This window comes from Lynx canadensis, chromosome D1 (genome assembly GCF_007474595.2).
Source record: "Lynx canadensis isolate LIC74 chromosome D1, mLynCan4.pri.v2, whole genome shotgun sequence".
Lineage (NCBI taxonomy): Eukaryota > Metazoa > Chordata > Mammalia > Carnivora > Felidae > Lynx > Lynx canadensis.
The window spans coordinates 16,229,289-16,245,157 of record NC_044312.2 but is presented as its reverse complement, the minus strand read 5'-3'; the positions used below and the strand labels follow the sequence as shown (position 1 = coordinate 16,245,157).

General features: G+C 37.6%; 1 protein-coding gene and 1 non-coding gene across 6 annotated transcripts in view; one reads left to right on the top strand and one right to left on the bottom strand.

Moving 5' to 3' along the window:
* DDX6 (DEAD-box helicase 6) overlaps positions 1 to 14,229 on the top strand; it is a 36,118-nt gene extending 21,889 nt beyond the window's left edge. For 3 of the 5 annotated variants that reach the window (XM_030330749.1, XM_030330748.1, XM_030330751.1), the window contains exons 8-14: positions 888 to 1,010; positions 1,496 to 1,624; positions 2,862 to 2,978; positions 4,358 to 4,421; positions 7,493 to 7,594; positions 8,385 to 8,594; positions 9,832 to 14,229. In XM_030330749.1, the coding sequence (XP_030186609.1) occupies positions 888 to 1,010; positions 1,496 to 1,624; positions 2,862 to 2,978; positions 4,358 to 4,421; positions 7,493 to 7,594; positions 8,385 to 8,560 (711 nt within the window). In that variant the 3' untranslated portion in view covers positions 8,561 to 8,594; positions 9,832 to 14,229. The remainder of the gene's footprint in view (positions 1 to 887; positions 1,011 to 1,495; positions 1,625 to 2,861; positions 2,979 to 4,357; positions 4,422 to 7,492; positions 7,595 to 8,384; positions 8,595 to 9,831) is intronic. The other 2 variants (XM_032594996.1, XM_030330752.1) reach the window with 1 other exon arrangement.
* TRNAH-GUG lies at positions 5,314 to 5,398 on the bottom strand. The gene has a single exon. It is a non-coding gene; the product is annotated as a tRNA-His (tRNA).
* Positions 14,230 to 15,869: the final 1,640 nt, after the last annotated feature.

Genomic DNA, 15,869 nt, shown 5'->3' with positions numbered 1-15,869 from the left:
GTGTTATCTCACCAGGTTGTAAGTGCCTTTTAAGAACTTACTCTGGCTCTGCATTTGTGGGATCTGGCAGTGTTTTTGTATATAAAGTCTATGGGTGTTAATGTTTTTGAAATAAAGTTGCTTTCCTATTTGATTTGTGTCTTAGATAACTAGATCAGGTTATTGTAGTCTATCAGACAGGTTTTTTTATCTTTGAGTAAGGAGAGAGAATGTTTATTAATGACTGTTGGCTAGCAATAAGTACTGAACATGTTTCTTCATTTACTTTTTACACCAACCCTGTAAGGTAGGTATCCTATAAAGTAGTTAACAATAAGTGAAATTTCTAATTTTAAAGTTGTGGACTGAAGTATTGGGTGTAAATAACCTGCCAATATAGCTAAAAAGTCAAAGAGACTGGATTTCAACTCAGGTAATTTGACTCTGCAGATTGTACTCTCAGCCATGTACTGTCTCTCATGGAAATCACATTAAAATTCTGTTATGGGGGACGCTTAGGTGGCTCAGCATCTGACTTTTGATTTTGGCTTAAGTCATGACCTCACAGTGAGACAGAGCCCCAAGTGGGGCTCTGCACTGAGCATGGAGCCTGCTTGGGATTCTCTTGCTGCCCCTCCCACGCATGCACATTTTTCTCTCTCACTGTCTCTCAAACTAAATTAAAACTCTGTTCTAGGATTTTTTTTGCCTATCTAGAATATGGTATTATAGATTATCCACCTTCTGAATCCCTGGGACTGTGTCTTGGTGCCATCGGACTGGATGATGTTAGAGAATTTACTGTTTTACAACCAGGAGTATTACATGAATGCTCTTGGATGATGCCTTACTAACCAAAGACCTTAAACACTAATTGTTTTTGAAATTGTCTTTTCTGTGTACTGCAGGCAGATAAGTTGCTGTCACAGGATTTTGTGCAGATAATGGAGGATATTATTCTCACGCTACCTAAAAACAGACAGATTTTATTATACTCCGCTACTTTTCCTCTTAGTGTACAGAAGTTCATGGTGAGTATAAATCTACATGGAAGCAGTGCCATTCTGTTGCCCACAAGTATACCTTTATTCATAATTACATCCTGTAATCAGTCTCTACGTTATGCTGATTGTTTCAAGTTGTTGGCTTTTTCGTCAGCTGATCAGTTAAGATTTGTTGTGCATAAATTAACTTATTTTTTTAGTTGTAATAGTAATTTGATTAAATTATTCACTTAGCGTTTGGTGTCAGGCTGACATATAATCATTGATACTGGATAAATTGATTATAGTGTGATCCTATATACAAAGCAGAAAATAGAAACTTAGCTACATATCTGAATGTTAGATCTTCCATTATATGGTAACTTGTTTCCATCATAGATTATGTATACTTTGAAGAGAAGAGATCTGCATCCCTTTAAAGCGATAGTTTTATCAGAAAATTGTAGGGTATATTTTGAGTTCCAGAGATACACTCTGCTTTCATTGAATTATATGACTCTTCTTTTTTTCAGAATTCCCATTTGCAGAAACCCTATGAGATTAACCTGATGGAGGAACTAACTTTGAAGGGAGTAACCCAGTACTATGCCTATGTAACTGAGCGCCAAAAAGTACACTGCCTCAACACACTTTTCTCCAGGGTAAGTAATGGGCTTCAGCTACTGAATATTATAACCCCAATTAAACAGTTGTGTCTATTTTTCCTACCATTTTCAATGTAAAAAACAGTCCACAGCTTTTTCTTAAAAGGTAGTTTGGGTTGTTGATCTGAAGTTGATACAGTATGATGTCAAAGGTACTTTTAATTAAATCCTAAAATAATTTGACCTTGATTTTATAGTTGCTCTCATTATCTGCATATTCTGTATTTGCAAATTTGGCTGCTCCCCAAAATTTATTTGTAACTTGTGATCAATACGCACGTGCTACTGAAGTCATTTGTGGATACTAGTAGTACAATGGAAAATAACAGCAGTTGTGCATAATCCCAACTGAGATTGAACAAGGTGACACACTGCCTTCTTATTTCAGCTCTCATACTTGTCTTTCTTGTAGTCTGTGCCACATTAATGCCACATTTTTTGCATTTTAATGTTTTGGTTTTTTGTTTATTTCATGGTTTTATTTATTTATTTATTTATTTATTTATTAACATTTATTTATTTTTGAGACAGAGGGAGACAGAGCATGAACGGGGGAGGGTCAGAGAGAGAGGGAGACACAGAATCTGAAACAGGCTCCAGGGTCTGAGCTGTTAGCACAGAGCCCGACGCGGGGCCTGAACTCACAAACCGCGAGATCATGACCTGAGCCGAAGTCGGACGCTTAACCGTCTGAGCCACCCAGGCGCCCCTGTTTCACAGTTTTAAATGGCTCCTAAGCTTAGTGCTCTCCGTCGCTCCTAAGCACAAGAAAACTGATGTGCCTTGCAGAGAAAATGTGTATTGGATAAACTCTTTACAGCCAGGCAGGAGTTACACTGTTGGCCATGAGTAAATAAGGGGTCTTTGAATAGCAACACACATAAGATTATCTGTTGATGGATTGGTGAAAAAGATGTGACTAGAGGCTCACAGGAACCTAATCCTTTATCTCTCCTGGGAGCAGTGGTTTTGTATTCACGTGTTCAGTATTTTTTGTTTTTTTTCACATATCCAGTGTTTGTGGCAACTTTATAGAACATAATTATTGCATATAATGAGATTGAATGTGTTTTAGTCTTGATGATTTTTACAATTTTGCATCTCTGTTGTGTCATGAGATTCTAAGTCTTAGACCGTATTTTTAACATCTATCGGTCACTATTTTCAAGATTTGGCAAAGTAAAATGAAGGTTTTTGTTTTTCTTTCTCGTATTTTTTTTTTTTTTCCCTTTAGCTTCAGATAAACCAGTCGATCATTTTCTGTAACTCCTCTCAGCGAGTTGAATTGCTAGCCAAGAAGATTTCTCAACTGGGTTATTCTTGCTTCTATATCCATGCTAAAATGAGGCAGGTGAGTATAAAACTGGAACTTGTGTGCAGATTTTTAAAATCTTTTTCTAAGTATTTCTTGGATTCTGTTTTTTGTTTTAATGCTCCTCCATATGTCCTAAACATAAGAATGAATTATTCCTTAGTAAGCAAGGGACCTTTCATTGTGACCTCCGTGGTTCAGTTTTCTGGCTATAAAACATGGTATACACACTCTTCCCTCACAAGGTTGTTAGGAAGATGGAGATAGCTTATAAATGAGTTTATAAATGAGTAACTATTGTAAACTATTGAGCATGATACAAATATGAGATTTTACTCCCTTTCCCAGGTAATGCAGATTTGCACTGTTTAATACAGTAACCACTAGTCACATGTGGCAATTAAAGGAGTTAAAATTAAAGTTTAAAATTTAGTTCCTCTGTCACACTAACCACATTTTAAGTGCCATGTTACATGTGACTAGCAACTACAGTTTTAGAAAGTACAGATATAGAACACTTCCATCATTGCAGAAGGTTCTATTGGATAACACTGCTCTAGATTTTTAATTTATGTACCTCAGCCCTTATGTTTTTCTTCACTGTTTGCCTTAAGGGCACAATCTCTAAATTTTAGAACTAAATCAGGAGTTTAAAGAAACGCAGAACTATAAAAATAAGATTTTTGTGTGTGTGCTAATTAAACATTGTGAAATTTTGTGAAAGAAAGCAGTTCCTGTAGACTAACAGATTAAGAGCTTAAGTTAATCAGCACACATACGGTTTTCAAAGCAGCTTGAAAATGGATCAGATATCATGTGGACCCTAATATTAGAAATTGTCACAGGAAATGAATGTATTAAGGTGTAGAGAATATTTCCAACTGGAAAAATGTTGCTTTGAATGAAAGGAAAGATGAGTTTGCCAGATGATAGATTTATTTCACTTTTTTTAGAGTCATTATGTATGTGTTTTCATTTTTGTATTTTAATTGAAAAGTAAATTTCTGTTTTTGCATACAGGTAACTCAAAAGACAAGTAGTAGATGTTTAGATCAGGCCAAACTTCTGTCATTTTCTGTTTGAAACATTTAAAAAATATATACACAAAAACATGGTGAAAATTGTTGCTTAAAACCCAGCAAAAAAAAGATTAAAAATACCCTTAAGAGTTAAGATAAATGGTACATGAAGATACATAGTAAAATATGTTTTAGTTGCTTATTAATTCCCGTGGGAAACTAATATATGGTTAACTTTTTTATCTTTTGTTTTTAACTTAGGGGTTTTGAATTGGCTCCTCTCTCATTTGTGTAAATTTCGGGTATACTAAACTGTTTGGATAGGAGAAATTAATGATAGGAAAATTAGGGTTATGTGTATGAGATTTAAACAAACCAAGTGCATTACTTTGTTCCTAGGAACATCGAAATCGTGTATTTCATGATTTCCGAAATGGCTTATGCCGCAATCTTGTTTGCACTGGTAAGTATATCCGTATTTACCCCTTGGTTTTCTCTTTAGTTCTGCTCTGCTTTCTCTATCCATATCTTCCATCAGAGTCTGTGACAGAATTCAGCTCACCCTAATACCATTTCTGGAATTTCTGAAGTTGAAATGAGCTTAATTCCTGAAACTAGTTTCCATATCTGAAACTGCAGAACACTTGTTGGCGCTCATACCTCATCTCTGTCTTTTGAACAGTTGTGGAATTTGTGTGTTTTCTGAATAACCTTAGCATACAGGAATGAGATGTATGTAGTACATGCAAAATAAATTAACATTAAGAAACTATGTTTTGGAAATTATTTACTGTGGCCTCTTAATTTTTTTGACAGAAACAGACTAGTCTATATTTTGGTGTATATTTAGTGTACTGAACTTCAACTCGGGAGCCAGGTGGACATTCAGAACAGACAATGAGTATCCTTCCATCTCTGCACTGGAAGTACAATCTTAGTATTGGTATGAGATTAATCATCTAAACTAGGCTTCTGGGTAGAGAAGAATCTGGATTTAAAAAGAAATTTTTTTTTAGTGCTTAATTTTGAGAGAGAGAGACAGCAGGGGAGGGGCAGACAGAGAGGGAGACACAGAATCTGGAGTAGGCTCCAGGCTCCAAGCTATCAGCACAGAACGTGATGTGGAGCCTGAACCCACAAATCAGGCGGCCCAAGGATTTTTTTCTGTGATTGAGGTACACATACACAGAGAAATACAGTAATTGTAAGGATATCATTCAGTGACTTTTTTTTACATATAAAAAAATTTTTTTTAATGTTTATTTATTTTAGAGACAGAGCACAAGTGAGGGAGGGGCAGAGAGAGCCAGAGACAGAATCGGAAGCAGGCTGCAGGCTCTGAGCTGTCAGCACAGAGCCCGATGCGGGGCTCGAACCCACGAACCACGAAATCATGATCTGAGCCACAGTCAGACACTCAACCGACTGAGCCATCCAGGCACCCCTCAGTGACTTTTTGCATATGTATACACCCATACAACTGTCATCCAGATCAAAATGTAGAGTAGTTCACAATTTGAATTTGTTAAAATGCTGCTCTAGAAATAAACTCCAAGTTTTTACTAACGGAATATTGAATTTGCTAATCTACAAGAACCAAAAAAAGACTATCAGGTATCCTTGGTGCTTCCAGTTTACCTTTTTCTGTCTTATATCTAACAATACAGCTGTGAATTAATACATGTATGTTTACTTTGCCAGCAATTCTAACCTTTATATTGAAATAAATGGAAAGGATATTAGACTTCTAGAATTTTTATTTTTATTTAAAAAATTTTTTTAATGTTGGTTTGTTTTTGAGAGAGAGAAAGAGAGCGTGAGCAGGGGAGGGGCAGAGAGAGAGGCTGACACAAAATTGAAGCATAGACTTTTAGAATTTTAAGATTAGGGTTCAAGTCCTACCCTTTTTAACCTGTAATCATATGACCTTGGACAAGTCATGCTTTTCTTTTATGCCTTTTTTTTAATCTGTAAAATGAGAATGCTTTAAACCAAATTCTGAACAAATATGTGTTTTATTTATTCAAAAATAGTTTTTGATATTCAACCAATATTCTGCCAGGTATTTAGTTAGTTGGTGCTGGAAAAATATTACTCCTCAGTTTTATGTCTATTTTACCATAATTAAAAATTTTCAGATATATACACACATACTCCCTGCCCTTGGGGAACCTGTAATGTAGAAAAGGAACTAGTTCACTGGTGAAATGTTGAGAGTTGTTAAGCAAATTCAGCATTTCTGCAGACAGAAAACAGAAGAGTGTTTAATGTCATTAAATAAGTACTGAATAACGTATGTGTACAAAGTGTATAAATACATGCGAAGTATCACTCTTTATTTCAAGGACCAATGGTTTAATCAGAGATAAAAAAGATAAACAACCTTGAGAGTCTAAAACAGCCCTGCAACCTTTTTCTTTAAAGTGCCAGATAGTAGGTATTTTAGACCTCGTATACCATAAGGTCTCTGAAACAAGTTACTCAGCTCTGCCATTCTAGCTTAAAAACACCCTTAAACAGTACATAAACACACAGGCATGGTCCTGTGGCAGTAAAACTTTATTAAAACAGGCTTCGGGTTGGGTCTTCAAGGGGTCCTAAATTTTCATAGGAAAGGAAATTAATTAGCTGTGGTGATCTGAGAAGAGCTGGAATTTTAACTGGCTTCATAAACTATATAAGTTTTAGACTTGAATAAGGAGTTTTCAGTTAGGGGACTGGTATAAAACATGATCCATAGAGGGCTTCAAGAACATGCATTTAAGGAAAGATAAGTGGATGAATTTCATGGAGGGGGTTTGAGGACATGTGTTAGAGAAGTATATTAGGATCAACACGTGTAGGGTGGAGGACCTTGTATGTCAGTCTTACATTTTATCCAGAGGCAAATTAATGAGTTACAAATTCAAAGCGGTATTTTGGAAACAGTAGTCACCATTGTGGATTATTTTGGAGTGTGGAACTGATAGAAGCCCTAAAACCTAGTTATTAGTCTATTGTAATTGTTTCTACTTGTAGTTTTCATAGCCTAAATTAGCCTAGTAATTGGGGAACTAGCAAAGAGAAGGTGTGGCCTTGGCGCTAACCTCAGACTTGTAAATCACTTAGAATGAGATGAATGAATTCTAAAAGTGTAAGTAATTACTCTTAGTGGCTTATCTCTTCTTTTCAAAGTATTCTTGGTTAATCCATTTTGATCTTGTATTGAATACTAAAAATTACTGGTTACTCCTGAGACTCATTTATAATGAGTTTGTAGCTTAACAGTCATTCTGATCTCTTCCTGCATTTGCAGTTACCTTACACCGTTTCAAAAAAAAATTTATGGGACTTAGGAAAAGGTAACTTGGCTAGCAGAAAATTATTTATGATAATGTGCAGTAAAGATAATGCTAGTAATTTGCAAGTACATTTAAAATACCTAATGAATTAGAACTTAGGTTGCACTGGAAAGACATGTTAAATAGTATTGTGGTACCAAGAAACATGCTTAAATTGAAAGATATAATGGAGATTCTCTCTTTCTTTTTTAAGATTTGTTTACCCGAGGTATTGATATACAAGCTGTGAATGTGGTAATAAACTTTGACTTCCCAAAGCTGGCAGAGACCTATCTCCATCGTATTGGAAGATCAGGTGAGGAAAAGGAAGATGTTCTTCTTCTTCTTCTTCTTGTTTTTTTTTTTTTTAATGTTTGTTTATTTTTGAGACAGAGAGAGACAGAGTATGAACAGGGGAGGGTCAGAGAGAGGGAGACACAGAATCCGAAACAGGCTCCGGGCTCCGAGCTGTCAGCACAGAGCCCAATGCGGGGCTCGAACCCACGGACCGCGAGATCATGACCTGGGCCGAAGTCGGACGCTCAACCGACTGAGCCACCCAGGCACCCCAGGAAGGTGTTCTTCATGGAAGTGTTTTGAGAAGTGTAATCACTAAATTCTGTTCTTTTGTGAAATAGAGTATACTAGCAGTGAGAACAGTGAATTAAAACTAATTTAGTTGTTTGATATTTAAAACTGATTTCTATTCTAGAGCATTTAAGAAAAGTTAAAATAACTTTATATGTGCTTAAGGTGAGGGAAAATTTAAGCATATATATATATATATATATATATAATATATATATATATATATATATAAAGCATGAGAGGCATGCTTTTCTCAGGTGGTGCAAACTACTGTTGATGTTTTGTGGCAACTTTTGACATAAATGAGCATCTGTTTTGTCATTTGAAAAAGGTAAATGAGGGTACTACTTAGGGCGTGAAACCAAGTTGTAATGTGTGTATGAGACCGTAAGTGGTTTCATACACTCACAGTGGCAGTGAACAAAAACAGTCCTATATGGTTTTGCCACTAATAGACTTGCGTGCACACATTGATTCTCATATTTAACTCATTTTTATTAAAAACTGTTTTTCTTTAGGTCGCTTTGGTCATCTTGGCTTAGCCATCAACTTGATCACATATGATGATCGCTTCAACCTGAAAAGTATTGAGGAGCAGCTGGGAACAGAAATTAAACCGATCCCAAGCAACATTGACAAGAGTCTGTATGTGGCAGAATACCATAGCGAGCCTGTAGAAGATGAGAAACCTTAACAAGCATGTGTGTACCTGACAGAACAGTAGCTAAGTGAGTGTAATGTTTAAAGAAAAGAAAGAAACCAAAGTCCTCTTTCCTGGGGAAAATCTGATGTGGCGCTACATATAATAACAATGATAGAGTAAAACACCGGTTGGCATAAATAACTAAACTGGGACCTGTTGCTTGGGTGAAGTTGTGGTCTCATTAGAGAATCTGTAAATGCTGTTCTTGAATGCAGTCTTCCTGTGTAATGTGATATATGAGGAGTACTTAAGACAAATCCATACTTCCAAAATAATGAAAGCAAAGAATCTTTTTTAGCGGTTTGAATATGAAAATATTTCTTGTCTTTCCTTTATCACTCAGTCATCTCTCTGTTGTTAGCATCACTCTTAATTTCTACTGGCCACCTTAATAAATCAGGTTAATTTTTTTTTTTTTATGTTTATTTTTGAGAGAGAGTGTGTGCATGTGAGCAGGGGAGGGGCAGAGAGAGAGGGAGACCCAGAATCTGAGGCAGGCTCCAGGCTGTCAGCACAGAGCCCGACATGGGGCTCAAACTCATGAACCGAGTGAGATCATGACCTGGCCCTAAGTTGGCCGCTTAACTGAGCCACCCAGGCACCTCCTTAATAAATCAGGTTAAATTACCTACACTGCCTCATTGCCAAATGTGTAATCAGGCTGTGAGGATAATTGTCTTTTTTTTTAACTGCCCACTCTGGTTTCCTGCACCATTTCATTTCATTGTTTGATGACTATCAACTATCAGGCTCTAATACTGATGCTCAAAAGAAAGCTCAACATAAAGGAATATAGGCTATTTTGCAGGGTTTTTTGTAAGGAAAATCTGATTTGAGAGATGATTGTTTCCAAATTAGCAATAAACCTTTTACCTGTTATTTTTAAGTTTCTAAGATCCTCTCTTCGCTTTAGTCTTTCTTTCCCCTCCCCTCCTTAATTGAAATGTCAAACACAAAGCCCTCAGGCAAACCTAAAAGTAGGCAATGTTTGCTGGTGTATTGGTAGGCTGTTGAGTTCGTGGAAGGTTAAAAAAAAAAAAAAAAATCTTGATTTTATTTGTTTTGGATACCAGAACTTTCAGGCTCTCATTCTATCTCTGGGATGCCTAGCAGAAATTCCTTCATCCTAAATGGATTCTGTGGGAGGCATAGGCTCAGTAGAAGCTACTAAGAGCATTTGGGATGGAGATTGTGAAAAAGTAGGTACCCTAGTTCGTTGCTTTCACAAAAGTTAATTTTAGGTTTCTTCCTTCTTTCTTTAGGCTTTGACAAACTACAGAAGGCTCGTTTGGATCTGTGACACATCGTTTGGGGGGGATGCTCTTCTCTTTGTGGGTTTTTCATCTTCTTTTATTTTGGAACTATGAAGACTTAAAAGAGCTCAGACATTTTTTCTTTTTTTAACTGGTGAAGAGAAAAAGCTGAAAAGAAGGAATTTACCTTTTTTGTTCCACTTGTTTGCACTGTGTGCTGACTGAACATTAGTTGCACTAACTGCTGGTTTTTAAAAAATGTTTTCTGGGGAAGGGGGACAAGGAAGGAGGAGAAAGAAGAGAAGGGGAGAAACCCTAAAAAGAGAAGAATCTTGATGAACACACAAGCTTGTCTACAATTTCAAAATTCTCCAACAGCTGACTCTTGAGTGCATTTCAACTTCTCCCTAATTACTCATCCGTTTTTTAAGCCTGAAGAGCTTATTACTTATTTGTGCGAAGTGCCTTATGCTATGAGACCATTCAGAGTATCATCTTTTAGACACAGCCCAAGGAATCAACATAGTAATTCTTTGCTTTTTTTCTTTTTTCTTTTTCCTATCTTTTAAAAATTTTTTGTCTTTTCATTTTGGTTTCAAGTTGAAGTCTCTCCCTTCCCTTTTTACCCAGTACTCAAGCCCAGGGCTGGAAGATGAAACATATTAGTAATGTTAAACACCATTTTCTTTTTGTTTATGTGGAGGAGTTGATATGCAACTGCAGTTCATCCGCACTGTAAATACATGTATTTAAAAAAAAAAAAACAATCCCAAGTAAAAATTTCTTCTGGGCTGAGTAGATTCCAACATCATCGCTCCCAAAGGAAAGAGCAGTCTATCATTGCAGGAGCCATATGACACGCCTTTGTGCTCTATAGCAGAACACTAAAGACTGGTTTACATACGCTTCCATTAGCAGTTATGGCACTTGATGTGTAGACATGTCAGAGCCTTGACCCTCTTTCCTCTGTGGCAGAGCGTGTCCCATAGAAAATTGGGTGTGTATACTTGTATAAACTTTGTAAATAAGTTTTTTTCTGGGTTCATATATATATATATACATATATATATATTTTTTTTTTTTGGATGAAGGTTGCTGGGATTAAGGGGATTAGAGTGATTATGGGAGCAGCTAAAGATGAGAGGGGCTCAGTTTTCCGCAACACTAAATTCTAAAAAGTACTTTTGGCCTCTTGCTGTAGAGAGCAGACCTCTGTGGGGACCCTGTGTTGGAAGAGGGACCCAGAAGTCTGGGATTCACTGTTTGCTGCCACACTGTATCATCTGATACCTTTGGAGAACACCTGCGAGAGAGCAAGGAGACTTCAAAAACCTCTGATTCAAGATGCTAGTTCTGAGAAGCTCTCTCTGATTGTGCTTCTTCCCCCTTCTTAAAAAAAGTTTGAGGAACTTTTCAAGCTCAGCAAAAGGGGACAAAGATTAATCTCCCTTGCAGTGTGGGGATTCAGTTGAGTGGCAGTGTCTGAGCAGTGTATGTACAAAGCATGGATTTGCATTTCAGAATACTAGCCAGTACCAGCTTTGGTAACGTTAGCAGTTCTGGAGCTTACTTTCTGTGGATCACTTCCTATACTCTGTAAGTGTGTTGCCCTCCGCCCACCTTGATACATAAACTTCCAGGAATGGGCAACTCCTGAGAGCTGTTAACTTTCACGCTACAGAAAGCTGCTTGCCATCCTCTTGCTTTGTGACAAGAATTATCTGTCATTTTGCATTGTAAATTGCTGGCAAATGCTTTACAGTTAATAGTGTTGCTTTAAATTGTGCCCCTCCCAACATGCTTGATGTTTGGCCTGATCTCCAGGCAAAAGGAGTGAGATGAATCAAAACCAGTGAACTTTTTTTTTTTTAATGTTTTTAATTCCCTTTTAACCCAGTGTACTAGGTCAGTCAGGAGGCATCTAGGGTTTTAAAAAAAAGCAAAAAAATGATATGAAAAAAATCTGATTTCCATACTGCATTTTTTTCCAGACCCTAAAATATTACAAGATAAATCCTGCATACGCTTTCATGCTTAACTCATCTGGGTAAAGAAATCAATTATTCAAAGTTGCTTTTTTTTTTTTGACTCTTGCCTAGTTCTAAGCAAAACTATTTGTGACTCACCCATAACTCCTTAGGATCGAAATCCTGCAGATGCCTCCTGATCAGACATAGCCCTAACTCCTTAAAAAAACTGTAGCAAGAGCTGCACAGTACAAACCCCAAAAAGAATAAGCTCAAATATTTGGTATCCAAGCTATGTTCTTTCCAGCCAATGTTGGTTACTAAATACAAACCCTAATTAAGGAATCCTTTTCTTCCGGGGAGGGGTGGGGGGAGGGAATTTAGAAGGCATCAACTTTTGACCAAAAAATCTTGTCCTTGTACTGATGCAGCTCTCTCTTTCTCCCCCGCCTCTGGCGAGATAAGAGGGATCATTCATTATAGAAGAAAAGCTTGTAAATGCAAATTGGTATCTCGCTAGAGAGTGTGTGGGTGACAACAAACCGCGCAGTCTCCTTTGCCATCCTCAGACTGTGCCTGGTGCCACATGCCTGTGGGTCCCTCTTAAAGCACAGACTTAACTGAAAGTATTACTGAAGTATATAGCCTCTGATGAGGAGTGGCACTTAAACTATCTGGGACACCACTATTGGACACAGTCTTGTAGAGGCAGCTGTCCAGTTTTGGTGCTTGACTCTTGAATAGGAATTGCTAAATGGAAAGATGCTCTAAAGACTAGGTCAAAGCCTAGTCTCTCTTTTTTTTTTTTTTTTAACACCCCCCCCCCCCGGGCTATTAAGGGGTATTGTTACTGGAAATTGTTTTTGTGTTCTTTCCAATATTGGCTGTTTTAAGTAATGGCGGTATTTTTTTTCCAGTGGTTCATTTGAATGAGACTTCCCTATTTTTAATACTTAAATTATGTCCAACTCATGGTTTTGCCTGTGGTGTAGTAGTTGTGTAATGGTTTATGGATCGTTACACACCTTGATGCCTCTGGGCCTGTTTAGTTTTTCTCTTCCCGTATATTTTGATGGAGAAACTTTCTTGGCTTTCCTTTGGGAATGGAATAAACTTATTCTAAAATGATCTCCCATGGGAAGAAGTTAAGGGAGAAGGAAATCTAAATATGTCTCTTAATTATTTTCAAGTTGGTCCCAGCATCATCATATGGGTGGGCCCCAGTGGCTGGAGGGAGGGGGGAGGCAATTGGTTATCAATATTACTTTTTTCAGAATGAGATGGGAGCATCTTTCCTTTGCTGTGTGCTTTGTGTTTGATACCATCATGCTTGGGTCAGAACCAGACAATTCAGCACAAAGCCTTGAGTGTAAATTGGTTGGAATCAAAACATCTCATTCTGATCACTTTGTTTAGTTTTTTTTTTTTCTTTTTCTTTTTTTTTTTTTTTTTTTTTTAATAGGGGTGGGAGGGAGGTTACTATGCCCCAAAAGGGAGGGTGTCTGCACTAAGGATTTAGAAACACTTTGGAAGCTCATAACCTCATCAGAAATGACCTTTAGCCACACTCCTGACCTTATAGATGAGTAAAAAAAGATGAAATAATTTTGGGGGAACTAAGCCATGTTATTTTAATTTGCTACTTTTTTCAACGTTCTGTGTATGTTAAAAATTGTTACTGTGGAATCATTTTGTGACAAAACACTTTTGTCCAGCAAAATTTTGGCTTCATGGGAGCTGAAGTCAGTCAACTTTTAGGTGAACTTAAGTGGACTTTGGTGAGCTTGTATCCTACTTTATATCCTTAAGAATTGCTTTTTAAAACTCCCAAAGAAAAATCTCTGGTCTAAAAACTCATCTTTGGGGTAAAGAGTTAAGTGTCCAAAGGTTATAACAGTTCATGAGGTTAGAGGGAGCTAGCCTGGCACCTGGACTCTGCCCCTCCACAGCTGACAGATTCCAGCAGAAGTGTGTTTAAATTCTCCAGTAGACAATACTGGGCAGGGAAAGGGAGGGGGTAGGGGCTGGGTTATTAAGATACAGGCTACTGTATTTTATCCAGTGGTTGTGTGGGAGGGGTGCCTGGAGAAAACAAAGTCACTTCCCTTTTTTGAAACAAAACTAAAACTTGAAAAAATATTTTTTTGTTCAGTAAAAATGGAATGGAATTCTAATGTCCCTAGCCACAAGGGACCAGTTCCACTGAGAAGTGAACAGTGGGGACTCAAAATTTTGAAAACATTCGGGGAAAGGGAAAATTGGCTTTTTGTTAATTGGCAAATGTTCCAGTGGGACTCTGTTTTTGTTGGGATGTGTTATGTTGTATGTACACATATATGGACCAGAGTCTCTGCTGAGTTTAGAAGGTTCAGAAAAAAATGGCTGATAAAATCTTGGTTTTTGTTAATTTATCTCAATAAAAGCCCACTGGAACTCCAAATGTGTGTGTGTGTATGTATGTGTGTGTGTGTGTGTGTATGTATGTGTGTGTGTGTGTGTGTGTGTTTAGGAATGCTTGCATTTGAGAACATTTTACTAAAGTAATTCACATGATGTGGCGTTAAGACATTCCCAGCACTACTTCTGTGAGCCCAGTTGAATAAAATCTGAGTGGTCACCCTCATTCAGCGTAGAAAACGTCTACCATCTTCATTTCAGTTTTTCAGTTCTCGTTACCTAAACTGAACCAAGATAGTAATCATTTGGAGAGATGTTAGTCCGGGCTACATGGAAGTGAGGTATCAGATGTTTCAGTAAGCTAAACATACCCACGAAGTTCACTTAGCAGTGAATCTAACGGTATGAACAGAATTTGTATGTTTAGAAGCACAAAACACTGATGAGAGAAATCAAAGACCTAAATGAGAAATTTAGATACTTAACAGCTGAACACACAGCTTTGTCCCAACCTCCAAAAAAATAGGTATAACTAACAAAAAGTGTGCAAGAATTGTATGCCAAAAGCTGCAAAAATGCTGATGAAAGAAATTTGAGGTGTGCTGTGTTCATGGAATGCCATAACAATTTTGAAAAAATTGAAGGGCTTATTACCTGATTTGAAAACTCAGCTACAGCAAAGTTGTAAATCTACTTCTTTCACTACAATACAGTGTGTGTGAGGAAATGTAGGGGGACATGACGTCAACCTTCCCATCTAAAGAGCAAAGATAAAATTGTAAAAGTGCCACCAACAGAGACTTGAAAGTTGAAACATTGGTTGTTCCTACCATATCTTTCAACACCTGTGCATTTGGTTTATGCAGAAGACAAATGGATTATAGAGATTGATAGTGGATTATGATGACTTCAACTGCTATCCCACAAGTGCTTTTTTGTTTTTTTCTGGAGAAAATCACATCCTCTTAGGCCTGGTATGTAGCTATTGATGTGTTGAATACTTCCCGGGTTCCCCCCCCCCCCCCCCCCCATAGCAAAGACCAGCAATACAACTGGCAGAACCAGCAATACGACTTCATTGTCCTACGTCAGGGCTCTATTACGCTCTTACTGGTCTACACAGACTTTGGTCACCTGAATTCTACAGGATATCATGCTGGCCCACTATATTATGGATGTGATGAGGATATATAGCATCTACCCAGATGCTTTAATAAAAAAGCATGCTAGAGGATAGGAAATAGATTTAACAAAACATCATGGACCTGCGTCAGTGGAATTCTAGGGATCCATAGGACCACGGTATGTTGCAATATCCCTTTCCAGGTGAAGGACAAATTGCTACATCGGGCCTCTCCTACCGCCAAGAAAGGGGCATAATGCCCAGTGGGCCTCTTTGGATTTTGAAGGTAATATATACTTTGGGTGTGTCACTTTAACTTATTTGCTGAGAAATCTGAATTGTTGCCTTTTTTTTTTTTAACGTTTATTTACCCTTGAGAGACAGAGTTGAGAGAAGCAGAGAAAGGGAGGAGACACAGAATCTGAAGTAGGCTCCAGGCTGTCAGCACAGAGCCCGACATGGGGCTCGAACTCACAAACCGTGAGATCATGACCTGAGCTGAAGTCGGACACTTAAGCGACTGAGCCACCCAGGTGCCCCTGAATTGTTGCCATTTTTAA